General features: G+C 40.1%; 1 protein-coding gene across 1 annotated transcript; it reads left to right on the top strand.

Annotated features, from left to right (window-relative positions):
• Positions 1-893: 893 nt before the first annotated feature.
• Positions 894-20,936, top strand: me3 (malic enzyme 3, NADP(+)-dependent, mitochondrial). Its single transcript, XM_061088537.1, has 15 exons — positions 894-1,010; positions 1,426-1,655; positions 13,795-13,928; positions 14,473-14,622; positions 14,966-15,041; positions 15,147-15,308; positions 15,540-15,643; positions 15,718-15,827; positions 15,950-16,047; positions 16,190-16,303; positions 16,411-16,516; positions 17,169-17,311; positions 17,960-18,133; positions 18,468-18,566; positions 19,334-20,936. The coding sequence occupies exons 2-15, from the start codon at positions 1,431-1,433 to the stop codon at positions 19,493-19,495; spliced, it is 1,857 nt and encodes a 618-aa protein (XP_060944520.1). The 5' UTR covers positions 894-1,010; positions 1,426-1,430; the 3' UTR covers positions 19,496-20,936.
• Positions 20,937-21,609: the final 673 nt, after the last annotated feature.

Below are 21,609 nucleotides of genomic sequence, written 5' to 3' on the forward strand. Positions count from 1 at the left end.
TGACTGACAGAAATGTCCCTTTTAAATTAAAAAACTGTTTTTAAAACCTTTTTAGCAACTGGTAATGTTTGTGTATTTATTTCTGATCATTTGTCTTGAGGGCACTAAACCAGTTAAACCAGAAAGTGTGTGAACATGTGTAGTCCAGCAGAGGGAGCCACACAATCTATATGTGTCGTCTGCATGTTGCAGAGATGTTTGTGAGAAATTACTCAGAGTTCAAATATGTGTGGTTTTTTTTGCTGAGCTGTGGGTTCAACAAAACGGGATGAAGGCTTGAAACTTGAACAACGGCAAAGTTACACAATTGATGCCATGTAAATAAGGCAGAACATTAAATATGTATGTATCAATGAATTGCTCACACTTTATATCTAGACTCGATATCTATATCAAGATAGTAAGACACTAGGACTGAAGAAACCCTAGAGGCAGGATGAGAATAAAATTGAATCTAGTAAATAATAAGATAAGAGAATAGATGTATTAAGTTAAGTAAATATATATATATATTCAATTGTGTATTAAAAGGAAAATAATCTAGAAAATAAAAAATAAGTTAATTTTAAAGGCGTTACCCCAGTTAAAGGTCTATATCAGTATACAAATTAAAGTAGGAGAAATAAAATACAACATGCAGCACAAAAAAAAATACACACACATTCTTTTGTTTCAGTGCTTCCAACAACAAGATGAAACTAAATGGCTCATTGATATGATTCTGTTTAGAGTTGTAACAGATGTGAGTGTTTACAGTGAGGGAGCAGGGAGGAGGTGCTGGCTGCTCCTCCGCCTCCTCCTCCATGTGATTGGCGGCTCCTCGGCTCTGAGAGGCCGGGCTCTGGGCGGACTGTGGGCGGACTGACCCGCAAGCGCAAACTGTCAAAGTCACAGGATCCTGGATCAGCTGCTCGTGTGTTCGATCCCCGTTCCACAACCTCCGCTGACCCACAGGAGCATCGCACCGTCTCCTGAGGACTGAGGTCACAGCAGCTTCACGTCATCTCCAGGTACAAGGAGCTGCTGGTTGTTAGCTTCCTGCTAGCCAGCTAGCATTAGCTGCGCAGATTGTCCCCTGAAGAAAGAGCTAATTCTCTTAAAACCTGCGGGATGCTATCAGGAGCTAGCTGCAGGACATCTGAGTGAAAACAGGGAACACGTCGGCTGGAGGTTCAGTCTCCACATCTTAATACTTTCTACCTTATTATTACGGGTTTTAATGTTTTCTTAGCACTGAGATAAAGGAGTAATACGAGCTGTTGTTTATCACTGTGGTGACTCAGCTTCTCCAGAGCTATTGCACTCACAGCAGGTTGTTTACTGGATTCATTCCTGTCATTACTTTATATTTGTAACCGGGAGATTACTTTGTATTTCCACCCCCCCTCCGGTTCTGACCCTGTTCGTCTCCCTGGTTGTCTGCAGGAAACATGAACTCTCTCCCGGGCAGAGCAGCGCTGTCCCTGTGCAGGCGCACGGCCGCGGGCGGGCTGCGGGTCCTGGCCGGGTCCGCGGGTCCTCCCGCCGGGAGCCTGCCGGCGGACAGGCCCTCTTTCCAGGCTGTGCGGGTCTGCCACTCCGGGAAGACCCGCAAGGGCAGCATCAGCACCAAGAAGCGAGGCTACGATATCACCAGGAACCCCCACCTCAACAAGGTGAGCTGTCCACAATGCGTCTGCTACTTTCCCTCACGGTCACAAGGGCCTGGATCCTTAAATACAAATCACTACACCTCAGGTTCATGGAGCTTATATATACACAACAACACTAGGTGAGGGTCAGGGTGTGAACTAGAGATCCTCCAATACCATTTTCCCTTTCCCATACCTGGGCTTTGTTAACTGGGCCAAACTGAATTCTGATCTGAAACCAGTGCATTTAAAACAACTCACTGTATATATCATTTAATACCAGCTTTGTGCTCCTAACTCTGTGTGAAAGAGGTGATTGCCGTCATTGTTGTATGACCCTTTAAAAACAGATATATACAGCGAATGAACTCCATAGAACTTCTTTATTATGTAGTGTGACAGTCATAACTGAAAAACAAACGCAACAAGACGATTGTTATATACATGTAAGGACCAAACACTGTGCTGTATGTGAAAGCTGCACAGCTGATAAATGAGATCTTTGTGGGCCAATATCGAGATTTTGCATTTTAGAGCATCAAATTGTAAACTACATTTACATGGAGCTTTTCTAGTCTTCACAACCGCTTGCAGCCGTTCACAGTACAAATCACACACACACACAGACACACACACACCCTCATACAGAGCTTCCGCAGCCTATGAATTTTATTGAAAGTACAAAGTGCAATGTTCGACATTGATCCCCAAAGGGCCCCTGTTAACCTGCTGTATATTTCATAGATTAAACAATAATCTCCTGGTCAATAAACATTTTATGACATTAAGTTTCCAATTACATTGGATGTTAACTGTCACAGGTTTTCAGAGCCCAAGTAGACACATCCTCATATTTGTTTTGACTAAAACTCAAATGTTTTGTTTTCTGTCAAATACTGACTTAGAGAAGCCAAAACTTTTCACGTTGAAGAATAAGGAATTTATTCAGCTAAAAAATATCCAACATTTAACTTTTAACGTTGTTCCCAAATTCACAGATAAGTCCGTTTTTAAAAAATGGTTTATAAATAAAGTTTATTGTGATATTATTATTATTATTAGAAGAACTCTATATACAGATCTTCTCACACCCTCAGTTTAATATTAATTTATTTGAAAGGTGCAGTTTTAAGTTATTGACGTGCGTTTAGGCTCATTTCATTACTGTGTCATAATACTGGGGGTGGATTATGTGGGTCATGTTCACAGTGTTACCTGCACATGAGTGTTATTGACCATGCACCACATACAGAGGTCATGAAAACTGGACTTCCACAGGCCCTGTAAGGCTCTGGGAATACGGCAAAAACACACACATGAGACATTCTACACAATAACTACAGAACATGTATAAATAATAGTTAGGTCATATAAGTAGGCTATTGCATTTTTCAACAAAAACAACATTAACGCTTTAGCTGTGCAAATGTGTAGCAAAGAAAAATAAAGTGATCTTCTCTCTGTCGGGGAAGCTGTGTTGCCATTACAGTCACATAACTGTGTCAACAGAAAACCTGAAGTCCTACATACCATATGCCATGATGGTTAGACACATGCAAACAGAGAATACCATATATAGCAAGTAAATACCACATTTATGCGGCACTGGAGTAGCACATGAGTGTAAAAGCTGCTATCTAAAGTGAGGTTGTCAAGTGGGCAGAGCTATGAATGGTTCCTGTCTGTACAGTTGTCTGTCCCTATCTCTGCTCTCTCCCAGTCTCAGTAAAATCATAATACCATAAATTCGAGGTTAAGGAAAGGGTTTTGAAGTGGAAGTTATTTAAAGGTCTGGGTGTGGTCAGATCATGCAGCCTCCATTCCTACTTGCCCGTAATGTTTGGCTGTGATACCCAAAGACGGAGACTTCAGATGCTTGTCGATCCCTAAGAGGAGGAATAAAACCTTGGTGGGTTTAAAAGGCTCTGCTGACAATCTGTTACAATCCTATCTGTCAAAAAGAAGTTTCTCTGTTGTGGTTGGAAACTCACAATCTCCAGTTTCCCCTTTCTTGTCATGGGGTTCCTCAAGGGTCAATCCTCAGTGTAGACTTGGTTTGAATTGACAACCCACTTCTCTTTAAAAAGAATCACATTATGGTAAGAGTAGTTTTCAGTGTTAAAGAGGAAAATAATGCTCCTCCAAAAGATTCTGCAGTTTCACTGGTTGTGCCAGAACTAAAGAAGAACATCCAGCAAGTGACTCACCAGTGGTTTTACAGTAAAAAACTTGCCAATGGGGAATAACTCTCTTCTTTTTAGCTGCCTTCCTGTTCTATGAGGACACCAGCACAGATAAAGAAGCTTCAGCTGAGTTTATAGCTTTGATTAAGGAGGTAGAACGCACTTCCTTCCCCTGCTGATGCCCAGTCAGCACTTGTATTGTACGCTGACTCACAGGTTAGTTCGGTGCAAGCAGTCAGGAAATGGAGCTCTACTTGAAATGGGTGGTTTTGCCTTTTGGAGAATTCTTGAAATTCAATTAAGTTTAAAGAATTTACATTGTTAGAAATTTCATAAAACACGTGGGTGATTAGCTCTGTTTTACACATATACTTATTCCACATATTTTGTCATGTGTATTCTCTTTTTATGGACAAAGGGCAACACACTCTTGCACCTACATTTTTACAACCACAGCTCCTCAGTGACTTCTCTAAAACACAATATAATTATACAAATTAACCCCCCTCTTTACTGTATTTAGGGCCCGAGCACAGACATCAAAGGTGTCTGGTGAGACCCTATTGAAATTGTAAGGATTATTAGGGCCCGAGCACAGACATCAAAGGTGTCTGGTGAGACCCTATTGAAATTGTAAGGATTATTATTAGGGCCCGAGCACAGACATCAAAGGTGTCTGGTGAGACCCTATTGAAATTGTAAGGATTATTATTATTATTATTATTATTATTATTATTATTATTATTCAGGCAAATGAAATGGCTTTTTGAGGGCTTTAACATGCTCAACTTCTTACCAAAATTTGCAGAAAGTTAGAAAGTGGTGAAAATTTACATATTCTGAAGGAATTTTCAATGGGCGTCGCAAAATGGCTCAACGGTGCCCCCCGAGACCCCCCGAGACCCCCAGAAGGTGTTCCCATTGACCTATCTTCACAAAAATCGATATACAGGTGTATCATGACCAGACAAACAAAAAAGTCTCTTGGTGCAATTGGAAAAACACAACAGGAAGCCTGCTATTTTGCATTTAGTGGCCATTTTGGCCATATTCCACATTTTTTCTTTGATACACTTGTACCAGGGTTTTCATCGGATCAACTTCAAATTGAGATGAGTGTCATCACAACAAGATGGAGATAAAAACTGACTGACAGATTTTTTTTTAATCACACGGTGTGACCGTGGCGTGGTGTCAAAGTTTGATTACACGCCATTAAAACACGATGTTCTGTAACGCGGACATACATGGACCATGAATCCTTTGATTTCAGTCTTCCTAGATCAAAGGAAACTTTATGTCTTGCAAAGGTTACGTCTCTCTCTCTCTCAGAACTGGTTATTTTTGTTTTTTCAGACAAAAAGCATGCAACGCTTCAAAATGGATGTGCTCGGGCCCACCCAGTGCTGCTTTGCAGCCCTAAAATTTTTATTATTATTATTATTATTATTATTATTATTCAGGCAAATGAATTGGCTTTTTGAGGGCTTTAACATGCTCAATTTCTTACCAAAATTTGCAGAAAGTTAGAAAGTGGTGAAAATTTACGTATTCTGAAGGAATTTTCAATGTCTAATTGGATCTGTACACCTTTACTTTGACAGTTGAGACTGATAGAAAATACGTTGAGAGGAGGGTGACATGCAGCAAATGTCTGCAACTTGTGTCAAACTGGGGACATAGCTGTTTATATAACCCTTGATATAATAATTGTGTACCTTTTATGTAATGGTTCCAAATCACCATAGACAATATGGCACAGAGAGAAATGTGTTCATTGGATTCAAACGAACTGTTTTCAGACTCCAACATACTTGTGTTTACTAGTTTTTTATTGTTATCTATGTCCAAGAAGAGAGATCCCTCCTCCAGTTACTCTTTCTGAAAGTTTTCTCATTAACAGATTTTTTTTTCTTTCCACCTTAAAAGTGTAAACATGTTGAAAATCCCTTTAGATTGATAATTTTGTACTAAATAAATAAAAGTGATGCAGGGCTTCAAGTTTCACTTTTGCTTCATCCTTATGAGGTACCGAGATTCATGAGGGAATACAATTATTTCAATCATAAAGCAGCAACATAAAAAGTAACAACTTTCTAAATACATCCTCACATTCCGGGGAGATAAAGCTGTAATATTAATGGGACAACTTTACTATTTCGGTAGACAAATTGCATGAGGAAACATTGTGTAGTGTTAATAAACCTTCCAAAATTACAGACCCATTATTTCCAGGGTCTTTGCAAAACATAACGAGGATATAACAGAATATTATTTTCCCTTTATATTTATTCTGTCCAATATTTTAACAATCACAAATTCACGAATCACAAAAAGCCAGACATGTCTCACTTTTTGATTTTATCTGCAATTCAGGAATTTGTGAAACGTGACACTGCCATTACTCACAATATCCATGGAAGCTGTATTCATAAATGACATTTATAGGTGAACTATTCCTAGTCAAAACACAGTTGAGACGATTTAAACATGAAGGTCTGTTCTGCTACTTTAATTATTATTATTATTATTATTATTATTATTATTCAGGCAAATGAATTGGCTTTTTGAGGGCTTTAACATGCTCAACTTCTTACCAAAATTTGCAGAAAGTTAGAAAGTGGTGAAAATTTACGTATTCTGAAGGAATTTTCAATGGGCGTCGCAAAATGGCTCAACGGTGCCCCCCGAGACAGCCCGAGACCCCCGGAAGGTGTTCCCATTGACCTATCTTCACAAAAATCGATATACAGGTGTATCATGACCAGACAAACAAAAAAATCTCTGGGTGCAATTGGAAAAACACAACAGGAAGCCTGCTATATTGCATTTAGTGGCCATTTTGGCCATATTCCACATTTTTTCTTTGATACACTTGTACCAGGGTTTTCATCGGATCAACTTCAAATTGAGATGAGTGTCATCACGACAAGATGGAGATAAAAACTGACTGACGGATTTTTTTTTAATCACACAGTGTGACCGTGGCGTGGCGTCAAAGTTTGATTACACGCCATTAAAACATGATGTTCTGTAACGCGTACATACATGGACCATGAATCCTTTGATTTCAGTCTTCCTAGATCAAAGGAAACTTTATGTCTTGCAAAGGTTACGTCTCTCTCTCTCTCAGAACTGGTTATTTTTGTTTTTTTCAGACAAAAAGCATGCAACGCTTCAAAATGGATGTGCTCGGGCCCACCCAGTGCTGCTTTGCAGCCCTAAAAATGTTATATTTATTATTATTATTATTATTATTATTATTCAGGCAAATGAATTGGCTTTTTGAGGGCTTTAACATGCTCAACTTCTTACCAAAATTTGCAGAAAGTTAGAAAGTGGTGAAAATTTACGTATTCTGAAGGAATTTTCAATGGGCGTCGCAAAATGGCTCAACGGTGCCCCCCGAGACCCCCCGAGACCCCCGGAAGGTGTTCCCATTGACCTATCTTCACAAAAATCGATATACAGGTGTATCATGACCAAACAAACAAAAAAGTCTCTGGGTGCAATTGTAAAAACAAATCAGGAAGCCTGATATTTTGTATTTAGTGGCCATTTTGGCCATATTCCACATTTTTTCTTTGATGCACTTGTACCAGGGTTTTCATCGGATCAACTTAAAATTGAGATGAGTGTCATCACAACAAGATGGAGATAAAAACTGACTGACGGATTTTTTTTTAATCACACGGTGTGACCATGGCGTGGCGTCAAAATTTGATTACACGCCATTAAAACACGATGTTCTGTAACGCGGACATACATGGACCATGAATCCTTTGATTTCAGTCTTCCTAGATCAAAGGAAACTTTATGTCTTGCAAAGGTCACGTCTCTTTCTCTCTCAGAACTGGTTATTTTTGTTTTTTCAGACAAAAAGCATGCAACGCTTCAAAATGGACGTGCTCGGGCCCACCCAGTGCTGCTTTGCAGCCCTAAAAATTTTAGTTAATATTAATGTTGTATTGTCTTCTTTTCTCCATCGCTTCTTATCTTCCTTCCTTGTTTCCTCCTTTTTCGCTTCCTTTCTTTTTATTCATTATTATTATTATTTTGCATTGTATTTGGATCATGGGTGTGAGAGGGGAGCTCTGAGTTTTGTATCAGAGAATTGTGACATAACAGAGTTTCAGCCAAGCTGGAACCATCAATTTATCCATAATTAGGGCCCGAGCACAGACATCAAAGGTGTCTGGTGAGACCCTATTGAAATTGTAAGGATTATTATTATTAGGGCCCGAGCACAGACATCAAAGGTGTCTGGTGAGACCCTATTGAAATTGTAAGGATTATTATTATTATTATTATTATTATTATTATTATTATTATTATTATTCAGGCAAATGAATTGGCTTTTTGAGGGCTTTAACATGCTCAACTTCTTACCAAAATTTGCAGAAAGTCAGAAAGTGGTGAAAATTTACGTATTCTGAAGGAATTTTCAATGGGCGTCGCAAAATGGCTCAACGGTGCCCCCCGAGACCCCCCGAGACCCCCGGAAGGTGTTCCCATTGACCTATCTTCACAAAAATCGATATACAGGTGTATCATGACCAAACAAACAAAAAAGTCTCTGGGTGCAATTGTAAAAACAAAACAGGAAGCCTGATATTTTGTATTTAGTGGCCATTTTGGCCATATTCCACATTTTTTCTTTGATACACTTGTACCAGGGTTTTCATCGGATCAACTTCAAATTGCGATGAGTGTCATCACAACAAGATGGAGATAAAAACTGACTGACGGATTTTTTTTTAATCACACGGTGTGACCGTGGCGTGGCGTCAAAATTTGATTACACGCCATTAAAACACGATGTTCTGTAACGCGGACATACATGGACCATGAATCCTTTGATTTCAGTCTTCCTAGATCAAAGGAAACTTTATGTCTTGCAAAGGTCACGTCTCTTTCTCTCTCAGAACTGGTTATTTTTGTTTTTTCAGACAAAAAGCATGCAACGCTTCAAAATGGATGTGCTCGGGCCCACCCAGTGCTGCTTTGCAGCCCTAAAAATTTTAGTTTTAGTAGTTATTCCTTACTCTTGTTGAGGGTTAAGGGCAGAGGATGCCAACCCTTGTTCAAGCCCTATGAGACAAATTGTGATTTGTGAATATTTATTATTATTATTCAGGCAAATGAATTGGCTTTTTGAGGGCTTTAACATGCTCAACTTCTTACCAAAATTTGCAGAAAGTCAGAAAGTGGTGAAAATTTACGTATTCTGAAGGAATTTTCAATGGGCGTCGCAAAATGGCTCAACGGTGCCCCCCGAGACCCCCCGAGACCCCCGGAAGGTGTTCCCATTGACCTATCTTCACAAAAATCGATATACAGGTGTATCATGACCAAACAAACAAAAAAGTCTCTGGGTGCAATTGTAAAAACAAAACAGGAAGCCTGATATTTTGTATTTAGTGGCCATTTTGGCCATATTCCACATTTTTTCTTTGATACACTTGTACCAGGGTTTTCATCGGATCAACTTCAAATTGAGATGAGTGTCATCACAACAAGATGGAGATAAAAACTGACTGACGGATTTTTTTTTAATCACACGGTGTGACCGTGGCGTGGCGTCAAAATTTGATTACACGCCATTAAAACACGATGTTCTGTAACGCGGACATACATGGACCATGAATCCTTTGATTTCAGTCTTCCTAGATCAAAGGAAACTTTATGTCTTGTTATTATTATTATTATTATTATTCAGGCAAATGAATTGGCTTTTTGAGGGCTTTAACATGCTCAACTTCTTACCAAAATTTGCAGAAAGTTAGAAAGTGGTGAAAATTTACATATTCTGAAGGAATTTTCAATGGGCGTCGCAAAATGGCTCAACGGTGCCCCCCGAGACAGCCCGAGACCCCCAGAAGGTGTTCCCATTGACCTATCTTCACAAAAATCGATATACAGGTGTATCATGACCAGACAAACAAAAAAGTCTCTTGGTGCAATTGTAAAAACAAAACAGGAAGCCTGCTATTTTGCATTTAGTGGCCATTTTGGCCATAATCCACATTTTTTCTTTGATACACTTGTACCAGGGTTTTCATCGGATCAACTTCAAATTGAGATGAGTGTCATCACGACAAGATGGAGATAAAAACTGACTGACAGATTTTTTTTTAATCACACGGTGTGACCGTGGCGTGGTGTCAAAGTTTGATTACACGCCATTAAAACACGATGTTCTGTAACGCGGACATACATGGACCATGAATCCTTTGATTTCAGTCTTCCTAGATCAAAGGAAACTTTATGTCTTGCAAAAGTTACGTCTCTCTCTCTCTCAGAACTGGTTATTTTTGTTTTTTCAGACAAAAAGCATGCAACGCTTCAAAATGGATGTGCTCGGGCCCACCCAGTGCTGCTTTGCAGCCCTAAAATTTTTATTTTCATTATTATTATATTTACTATTATTATATATACTGTTGTTGCTGCCATTATTACTATATACTGCTATTATATTGGTATAATTACTATCATATATAAATATATATTATGTTATATTATATACTATATATACTGTACTATTTTTATATTTTTTATATTATTATTATTATTATTATTATTATTCAGGCAAATGAATTGGCTTTTTGAGGGCTTTAACATGCTCAACTTCTTACCAAAATTTGCAGAAAGTTAGAAAGTGGTGAAAATTTACGTATTCTGAAGGAATTTTCAATGGGCGTCGCAAAATGGCTCAACGGTGCCCCCCGAGACAGCCCGAGACCCCCGGAAGGTGTTCCCATTGACCTATCTTCACAAAAATCGATATACAGGTGTATCATGACCAGACAAACAAAAAAGTCTCTGGGTGCAATTGGAAAAACACAACAGGAAGCCTGCTATATTGCATTTAGTGGCCATTTTGGCCATATTCCACATTTTTTCTTTGATACACTTGTACCAGGGTTTTCATGGGATCAACTTCAAATTGAGATGAGTGTCATCACGACAAGATGGAGATAAAAACTAACTGACGGATTTTTTTTTAATCACACAGTGTGACCGTGGCGTGGCGTCAAAGTTTGATTACACGCCATTAAAACATGATGTTCTGTAACGCGTACATACATGGACCATGAATCCTTTGATTTCAGTCTTCCTAGATCAAAGGAAACTTTATGTCTTGCAAAGGTTACGTCTCTCTCTCTCTCAGAACTGGTTATTTTTGTTTTTTTCAGACAAAAAGCATGCAACGCTTCAAAATGGATGTGCTCGTTCTATTTAATTCTTTTTTATTCTATTTTATACTATTTCTATTTTAATTTTATTTTTTTGGGTTGAAATTACTGAGCATTGCTTAAAGAGAGCCTGTGACCCAAGTATTTCATTGACAGCGAGTGCTTAATGTTATCTCTGTTCATTTGACAATAAAAATCTTGAATCTTGAATCTTGAATCTTGAATCTTGAATCCATTAATTTGTATTTAAAAGGTTTTTATATTGTAACGTGTGCAGCACCAGCTTTATACAGTACAGTGCTGGTATTTATTTGAGTAAAACAATATTGAGGTGTATTGGAAGTGATTTAATTTCACTGGTGATTGCTTCTTAACGTGATTTGTGGTTCATATGAAACATGGTTGGCAGAAGCAGACAATCATTTTGGGTCCCCAACAAAAAGGAAATGAAAACATGACTTTAACCAAAACATTAACATAGAAATAACAATTCTAGATTGATGTGGTGATAAAACATAATTCACAACATACTACCTTGATATGTCACCTAAAAAGTGTTAATTTTGCCAAATAGATATAATTTCGATCAACCAATGGAGACAAGAGGTTAAAGTAGGAATCTCAGTTATCTGAGAAAAAACAAGTCTCTCGTTATTATTATTATTATTATTATTATTATTCAGGCAAATGAATTGGCTTTTTGAGGGCTTTAACATGCTCAACTTCTTACCAAAATTTGCAGAAAGTTAGAAAGTGGTGAAAATTTACGTATTCTGAAGGAATTTTCAATGGGCGTCGCAAAATGGCTCAACGGTGCCCCCCGAGACAGCCCGAGACCCCCGGAAGGTGTTCCCATTGACCTATCTTCACAAAAATCGATATACAGGTGTATCATGACCAGACAAACAAAAAAGTCTCTGGGTGCAATTGGAAAAACACAACAGGAAGCCTGCTATATTGCATTTAGTGGCCATTTTGGCCATATTCCACATTTTTTCTTTGATACACTTGTACCAGGGTTTTCATCGGATCAACGTCAAATTGAGATGAGTGTCATCACGACAAGATGGAGATAAAAACTGACTGAAGGATTTTTTTTTAATTGGACTTGTAATTATATGTTGTCCTGTGATATTATAACACCACGGTACAGTACTTCACAATGTGGTTTGAACTGGAGTCGTGTGTGTAGGCTAGCGTCACTACAGCTGCTGCTCAGGAGTGTCACCTTAATGAGTTTACTTTAGTGCCTCTTTACCTGCTCACTCTAATAGGTTTATCTTAACTCTGTTAATCTGTGACTTTTCTTTGGCCACGTTCACACTGATATGGTTCATGGATGGATTACTGAGCAGCCCTACTGGGCACAGGCCCCAGGGCCCAGCCAGTCATAGAGTGCACAAATACATTGCAAATACAAAACTAAAAAGACATAAAACAACAACAAATAACTATAAAGTGACGCAAAAGAAACACTGAATTTATCACCTGTGCATCCATGCTTTCTGTACATGTGTATTGCTGTAGTGTTGGAAGTATTTCTATATTTCATTGATAATGTGGACGAACAACATTTGTTTTAGAGCCTGAGCCTTTCACAAACGCATCAGGTTCTGTAAGTATTTGCAGATTTATAGTTTTTAAAATAGAGCTCAGAGTAATCTATAAATTTTTAAGGCTCAATTACATTTCTTCACTCATGAGGGTTTGATAACAACATACTAGAATTCATTGCCAATTTTTTAAATACATATATTGCCTGACATATTATCAGAATTGTTTCCGACCTAATATCAACATGAGCCCCCAGAAATCCATATCGATCGGCTTCTGATTTGTCGATACTGTTTGCATGTGAAAAGTTCCATGCGCCCTGATGGTAATAGTATTTTTAAATTGTATTCCACATTAACTTTCTCTCTGTGGCTCTCACTCTCTTTCTTCCTATCTCACTGCCTGTCTCTCTCTCTCTCTCATGTTTGGTATTTAGGGCATGGGTATTAAAGGTATCTCAGTAGTATCTCCTTAACTGACCTTGCAGGCAGAGCTAATGTTGGGCAGCTACAGTGAAAGCTGCTACACAGTGTGCAACTTAAAGCTTTGTAGTGTTGCTCAGCATCAAAATACTCCTCAATGGGGAAGCATGCGGCTTGTGGGCAACTGTAGAGGTATCGATTGTAAACTGTGGGTTTAATTAGAAACCAAATATCAAATAGAGTGTCACATTTCACACCCAGCTCTCCAGGGCATGAACAATTTATTGAGACAAGAGTGTGTTCAGAAAATACACACGGTCAAATAAACTGACCATAGAATGTGAGTTCATTCCTCATGTAGGTTTGTGTTTCCTCTGGTGTGTGAGATTCAAGAGGAAATGGAAAGAGTGATGAAGAAGGGAGGAGGAAAGAGAAGTGGAGCTGATTTGGGAGGGAGTGAGTTCTGGCTCTCACGCTATTGGACAGAATAAATAGATTAAACCTCTCACTCCACACAGCTCACCCGAGTAAATGCTCGGCCTCATGTAATTCACTGCTGAACAACGCAGGACATTTCTACTGGGCCTTGTTTTGTTTCCATACAAAAAATGAATCATTTATAATTTAGAAAAAAAGATGAAAAAGACCTCTGTATTTGGGAGCAAGTATGAGTCGTGACTCACCGCACAGCGTGATGACTAACATGTGAGTCACTCGGGTCTGGATTGTGTGCTTTTTTTATTTCGTTTGTGCAAACTCCTCCCTGAGATCAAAGTGTTGTAAAACCAATCTTTCTTCCACCCTGCAGGGCATGGCTTTCACCCTGGAAGAGCGCCTACAACTGGGCATCCACGGCCTGCTGCCCCCTTGCTTCCTCTCCCAGGACGTGCAGGTCCTGCGGGTCATGAAGAGCTACGAGACACGCTCCAACCCTCTGGACAAGTGAGAGAACAAACTCGGACGCTGTGCTGAAGTGCAGACCAAGATTTGTCACATGAGCTTATAGTTATCGGGGGCCTGTCCCACTTGTTTGGTTAAATCTTCTTAAGCATGTCACATCTGGTGCCGGGTCACAGATGTTTTCGTCTTTCATCGCGTGATTAAAAGTGTATCCACTGCACCACAAAGGCTTTTAAAGAGGCCAACAGGGTTCTAGTAGTTTAAAACCTCAATACATTCCTGGGTTCAGTCCCATCAAGAACCTGTGGAGCTGTCCTGGTTCAAGTATGTCATGTATCTCGGCTGCTTTAAGAGCATAAAATGCTTTGAACAAAATGAAGGTACTAAATAAAACACACATGATGATAGAGCATGGTTATGATATAGGACTTTTCTTTTTGTTTTTAATCCATCTGCCCCTCCAAATAGATGATGCAAGCAGAATAATTATTTTGAGTTCAGGTATATTTTATATATTTGATAAATCATGGACCATGATGTAAATTTCCAAACCATAAATCATGATTTCTCTCTTCCTCCGTCTCAGGTACATCCTGTTGATGACGCTACAGGACAGAAACGAGAAGCTGTTCTACCGTTTGTTGACCTCTTACATCGAGGAGTTCATGCCCATCGTGTACACGCCCACCGTCGGTCTGGCATGTCAGCAGTACGGACTCGCCTTCAGGAGACCACGGTGAGGGTTTACAGAGGAGTGTGACTCACACTGAGGGTTTTGTTGAGGTCTGACTCCTACTCTCAGGAAAACTGAGAGCATTTTTGCTCTCAGTTTTCACAGCGCATTTTTGTTTTCCTGACATTCCTGCAGTTTTCAGATCTATAACCAAACCTCCAATCAAGAGTTTGATCCAAACACAGACACTGGGGTTATAAAAAGTATTAAAATGTTTTAATGTCAGTCACTTTAGGCTCCACACAAAGGATGATGAAATTACTTTTAATTAATGAAGTCAATGTCATGTCAGATCTCCAACGCCACCAATAGTAATATCTTCTCTTTCCAAACTACTTGTTTGCAGAGGACTCTTCATCACCATCCACGACAAAGGACACATCGCCTCCGTGCTCAACTCCTGGCCAGAAGAAGACATAAAGGTATGACCCTCTCTCTCTACACACATACGCACACACACAGAGACACACACACACGCACACACAATGCATCATTATGTGCCTAATATGTGTTTTGTCTCTGTGAAGGCCATCGTTGTGACAGATGGGGAGCGTATCCTCGGGCTTGGTGACCTTGGAAGCTACGGGATGGGGATTCCTGTCGGGAAACTGGCGCTCTACACGGCGTGTGGGGGTGTTATGCCACATAATTGTCTCCCGGTCCTGCTGGACGTCGGCACTGACAACCAGGCGAGTAATAGCTGAGCTGCAGGAAAGTAGGAATCAGGTTTTATGAGCTGGTGCAGTGCTTCATATCTGCCTCTTATCAGTCGTCACAGATTACATATCAGACGAGCTTAGAGAGTCACTGAGGTGACTTGTGTAATCCTCTTCTGATTCAAAGGCGTCATCAACTCCGAATCCTGAGAGTAATGTCAAGTTGTCTCTTAATGATTCACTGATTAAGTGTTTCTGCTGCAGACGCTGCTCGATGACCCACTGTACATCGGACTGAGGCACAAGAGAATCAGAGGAAAGGAATATGACGACCTGGTGGATGAGTTCATGCAGGCGGTGACAGACAAGTGAGTGGAAACATTAGTGAGCAGGAGGCGTTCAGGTGATCGTGGTGTCTGACCAACTCTCTGTCGCTCGGCAGGTACGGGATGGACTGTCTCATTCAGTTTGAGGATTTCGCCAACAGCAACGCCTTTCGCATCCTCAACAAATACAGGCATCGATACTGCACCTTCAACGACGACATCCAAGGTTTCAGCCTGTTTTCTATTAGATCAAGAGCCCAAAATATATAAAATAACAGTCTTGTGTTTCAGCTTTCAGTTCAATCCTCTTACAAAAGGGATTCAGTGAAAATGTGTTTTTTCTTTCAGGCACGGCGTCAGTAGCTGTTGCCGGGGTCTTCGCTGCTCTGAAGCTCACCAAGAACAAACTGTTAGACCACACCTTTGTCTTCCAAGGAGCAGGCGAGGTGAGAAGACACACGTTTGTCCGATTTTTATCCTGACTCAAAATATAAATAACTGTAGTTAATCCCAGAGAGATTAAAATGAGACCGAAATTCAAACTGTGAGGCAGATGGAGAGTTGCCCAACTTTGCTTTCTTGTACCAGGCGGCTCTGGGAATCGCTAACCTGCTCATCATGGCCATGGCCAAAGAGGGAGTATCCAGAGAGGAAGCTGCCAAGAGGATCTGGATGGTCGACTCCAGGGGTCTCATTGTGAAGGTTTGTGTGTTCCTCGCCTCTTCAGTCCTCTCAGAGGTCCCCTGCTTATAAATAACCAACAGCTCCATGTGGAGTTTTGTAAAAGACACAATTTTAAACAATTTCAGGGAAGAGGTAATATAAACCACGAGAAGGAGGAGTTTGCCCACGACCACCCGCACCTGAAGACCCTGGAGGAGGTCGTGGAAACCATCAAACCCACTGCCATCATAGGTGAGTTCAACTGGTAGATTTCTGCTGTAAAGCTGTTGGTTGTCATCAAGACGCTGTCGCACTAAACATCCTGAGACATCCCTCAAAGAACTTTGTTGTATTTAACTCATGAAACCACTTTATAACCCACATTGTCTCTTTCATCCATTTATTTGATCAGTGGAAAAACAGAGAAACCTGTTAAAGGTGAATTTCCTTTCTCTACAGTTTTGTTCACCACAGTAACAACTTTGTAATTAGCTATAAATCAACTAATTCATGCTGTTTATTTAATCTGATGCCTCAGTTTCACAAGGATTAAATGTTAATTCTGGTCCTCAAATTCGTACACTGCATGTATGATGAAGTGGAAGCTACTTTCAGTTTCCTAATCAAATCTGCGATAACGTGACCATAAAGGTTTCTACTTAAAATCCACTGTGTTTGAATGTTTTACGACGACATTATTGTGGAAACAAAGAGGGAGAGAAAACGGTTCCAGCTTAAAACTACAATGTAATTTTATGTAAGTCCAACTAACCCAGATGCAGTGATTGCTCTCATGTGAATTGAATCCTACAAAATAAACCGTTACTCACATGCTCTCATTAATTGAAATAATTTCTGTTGTAAAACTGATTGTGGATTCTCCCTCTGTGTCCTGAACATGAAGGCGTGGCTGCTATCGGAGGAGCGTTTACTGAGAAGATCATCAAAAACATGGCGTCCTTCAATGAGAGGCCCATCATCTTCGCCCTGAGTAACCCCACCAGCAAGGCAGAGTGCACAGCGGAGCAGTGCTACACGCTCACAGAGGTGAGAGGTGTGCAGCCTCACTGAAGGGGGGCTCACTCAGCAGATCGTAGACCCCAAAGTCAGCATAGAACAGAAACATCGTTATGTCTGCTGAGGTCATGTTTTCATGGTTACTTGCTTGTTAGTTAGTTACTGTATTTAGCAGGGTAACATAAAAACAGGTCAACCAATTTCCTTGACATTTTGTGGAGGGGTGGGGCAGGACCCAAGAGAGAACAAATAAAAGTCAATCAGTCTTTAACACAGCGAGAGGCATTAGCCCTGGCAGGGCTGTGCACTCTCCTAAACCCTTTCTAGCTATCGATCGTCTTTGTTGCCCAGAAATATCGTGTGTATGTCCGGGGCCTGTTCCAGTATATCAGGAAATTTGACACCAAACTGACCAGGAATTTTGAGACTTTGTAAGATTTCCCAAATGACAATATTTGGAAAGTGATCTTTCCTTTTTAGAAATCATGTACACATGGCTGTCCAGTAAATTCATACGACATCTTTTATTGTCGGGTTGTATAGAGAAAAATATCCCATCAACCTTCCCTTTTATATATTGACATCTACATCCTAACACACTTGTGCGTCACTGTCCTCGGCAGTCACAGAATACCTCTATCATCCCTCTCTTTTTCTCCTCTTCTTCTCTGTTATCAGGGTCGCGGCATCTTCGCCAGTGGAAGTCCGTTTGACAAGGTGACGCTGGCTGATGGACGCACCTTCTACCCCGGGCAGGGAAACAACGCATACGTCTTTCCTGGAGTGGCTTTGGGTGTTATAGCCTGCAGGGTCCGCCACATATCTGACGACATCTTCCTCACCACAGCAGAGGTACGTTCCTCTCACTGACTATAGACCTAATATAAAGATGGATGAGATGACAACTCCCTTGCTCCAAAAATCATCTTGATTGGCTCCTGGCTGCTTGCTTCAGTGCTGGTTATAAACCCTGTCTCCTCTAGTGGATGGGAAATGGACCAAATTGAAAAGGCATTTTTCTGATGGTTTCTGTCATTTTAGGTCATTCTTATCACACTTATGTTTGTTCAAGTGTTCATTTGTCCAACAAGTTGGGTTTTATTTACTTATTTGATGCTCTAAAAACGAAATGTGGTGTTTGACACCTGAGACTGACGTGTGGAACTTTATTGATTGTGTCTCTCAGGCGATCGCTGGCATGGTAACAGAGGAGCACCTGGCTGAGGGACGACTTTATCCTCCTCTGAGCACCATCAGAGAGGTGTCCTTCAAGATAGCAGTTAAGGTAGGTGTCCTCAACATGAACGTCCTACATAAAAATATAATAGTGAGGTATGGTGGCGTGTTCAGATGTTATGGAACGATGAGCTAAAAACTTGGAGAAGAAAAATTCAAATGAGGCAATTGACATTTAAAATTTTGACATTTAAAATGTCTACTTTATCAAACATGTTCTCACAGCTCACTAATAACCCCTCATATCAACTGAATGTAGAAAAATATCATTCATGTTTAAAATAAAAACATACTTCAACTGGGTTTCTGCATGGTGTATTAAAAAGTCTGAAATGTAATCATCTGAATGTTATGCCTTAAGCTCATAGAAATTTTAAATATTACATAATAGGTCTTTAAATGTTTTAAAGCAAGTCTTAATTATAGTAATGTTCATCTAATTTATCTTCTGTTGCACTTTAAAGAGAAATGTTTTGACAGCATGCATAGTTTGTCATGTCTCTGTGTGTTGTAGTTTCTTTCTCACTGATATAGATATTAGCACGTTATAGCCAAACTACAAATATGGTGAAGTGAGAACTCAGAATTTATCTCAGTACTCAGCAATTCTGGAATATTCCTTAATATTCCTTCATGTCTGACGTTCTTGACAAAGGTCTTAAATTTCATTCATCATGGTCTTAAAAATCAAATCTTTACTTTACAGACCCTGTTAAGTGACATTGAAGAGTCAAATAGCCACTTGAATGACTGACTTAATCATTAATATCTAATCAATCACTCACACATATTCCTTTACGTGTCCCTCTCTGCCAGGTTGTCAACCACGCGTACAAACACAACATTGCTTCGGTGTACCCCGAGCCTAAAGACAAGGAGGCGTTTGTGTTGTCTCACATCTACAGTCCTGATTACGACTCCTTCACTCTGGACACGTACGAATGGCCACAGGAGGCCTCCAAGGTCCAGGATGTGTGATCACCTGGTGTCTAAACTCAATACTCTGCCGTGGCATCACGCACAATTTCTGCATTGCCTCCATAAAAACGTACTTAGCCAATGATATGCAACTTTTTTTTTTTTATTGTTATGGTTTGTTGAAAAAAAAAGGTTGTTTCCATAGTGCTCATTATCAACTAGCTGCCCATCAAACACTGCTACATGCTGTATATAGTTATTCTCCATGATCCCGTTCAGACCTGGTATCAAATTAACATTTGTCCTGAGTGATCCGATCACAAGTGGTCGGCTCTAAGCACAAGTGTGAACGCTCCCTAGTGTGTTGTGAGATCTCATTCATCTTTGCTGTGTGAATGCAAATCTGGCCTGGATCACATGAAGGGCCAGCAGCTGCTCAGCTGACGTCTCTGGTCTGCTGCAGTTTCACAATGAGTTGAATCTATTTTAGCGCCTCTCAGTGCTTCTCTTACATTGGTCGAATCTTGGTCACAGTAGATCTGCAGCTCATTGTGTTCAGTCATTGCTCGCTCCCTCTGATTCACGTCGACACACACCAACACACACACACAAATCATTTGGCCCTCACAAACACAAATGACTTCCATGTTTAATTGCAGATAAGTGTGTTAGTAAGATCCAATCACAAGTGATCATTTGATTATCCTGTGTGAACCGGGGAACTTCACGCTAAGCTCAGGAGGGATGGTGATACCAGGTCTGAACGGAAACCTTTGTGTCTTTTTTCCTGTGCTGTACTTTTTTGTTTCGTTCTCTGAAAGTCGAAGAAAAATCTTTGATACATCAAACATCCAGAAGCGTGTAATCTATAACTCTATTATTGAAACTGCTCCTCCGTCACTAGATTCTCCAGCTGAGATGTTGTAATGCAGTATTTAAACGCATGTGCTGTGAATGATCTGTTTCTGACCCAAGCATTGGAGCTGGTGCACGAGAAACATTCTTGTCCCGACACAGACTATGAGAACTTGTTTTGAAGCTCTGGGGTCCTCTGACTGTGTGACCTCAGGACATCATTGCTCCACATTATGAGTTAAATCCTCTGTGTCCCTGCTCATTCCTTCAGCTGCTTCCTCATATTTCACACTCCGGTCAGTGTGTGCACGTCTGTTAATCTGCACACACTGAAAAACACTCCAGCCTCATCCTGTGTTTCTGTTTCTCTGTGATTATCAGTTGCTTGTTTTCTTCAGTATGTTCAGAGGAGGCTTTGCCAGCGACTGAGTGAGACCGTCGGGATGTTTCTTTTGCGGTAGTGTGTTTTCCTCCAGTTTTGTACGGAGCTCTGCCTGTTGTGTTTTTGCCAAAGTTACAGATGAGATGGATCTTATCTTATTTTACTCTTAGAGAATATGATGCTCAGAGCGCTTTAGTACTGCCAGACAAGCTTGACGTTTTTTAAAGGGAAAATTAAACTTTTTCAATAAAATTGTTATCACAATATGAATGATTTGTTGCATTTTTTTATCCCCTTTCAATGCTTTCTTTGACACAGTTTCACAGAACTCCAAAACCTCAATACTTGAGCAGTTCCTTTGGAAGGAGGCTATGTTTTCGCCTCATCCATTCGCTTGCTTACAGGATTAGAGGAGTCTGTGCAATCTGGTGCAGCTAGATTGAATTTAAAGGGTCTGTTGGGCCTTGGCAGGGGTATACACTCCACTGAGATACATCCTGGTTTAATTTGATTACTTTTTAGCCTTGTGTTAGCCGGATACACTGGATTCATAGTTTTTTTAAATTTCATTTGCTTAACACTTTGACTGGTTTTATTATTATTCAACCGGTCATTTCGCACCGTTTCCACTGATTTAAAACTGGCTACCACCTTTTTAAAATATACAAAAAAATTCTGCAATCATCAACTTTCTTTATACTTTCACAAAAACATCAAACACATTCACTAGGATTTTGCATGTCTCTTTTTAATATAAGCTGCAATCTGATTTTGTTGAAATCCTCCAACATTTCCAACAGTAACACGACGGAACATTGATGAGAGCTCGTCCACCACAGCTCAGACCTTAGTGCTGACTCAGCAACATGATGGCATCAAATGAATGGGCTTTAAAATGTGAGTGAGAGCTGATGTACAACATAGTCTTTGATTTGAT

The sequence above is a fragment of the Limanda limanda genome, chromosome 16, assembly GCF_963576545.1.
Source record: "Limanda limanda chromosome 16, fLimLim1.1, whole genome shotgun sequence".
In the NCBI taxonomy this organism is placed as follows: domain Eukaryota; kingdom Metazoa; phylum Chordata; class Actinopteri; order Pleuronectiformes; family Pleuronectidae; genus Limanda; species Limanda limanda.

What these genes read in the sequence shown, in the direction of transcription:
- me3 (XM_061088537.1), top strand. Translation starts at nt 1,431, where the DNA reads ATGAACTCTCTCCCGGGCAGAGCAGCGCTGTCCCTGTGCAGGCGCACG. An exon ending in CGCTCCAACCCTCTGGACAA is followed by an intron (nt 13,929 to 14,472) that starts GTGAGAGAACAA and finishes CCTCCGTCTCAG; the next exon opens with GTACATCCTGTTGATGACGC. An exon ending in TCTTCCAAGGAGCAGGCGAG is followed by an intron (nt 16,048 to 16,189) that starts GTGAGAAGACAC and finishes TTCTTGTACCAG; the next exon opens with GCGGCTCTGGGAATCGCTAA.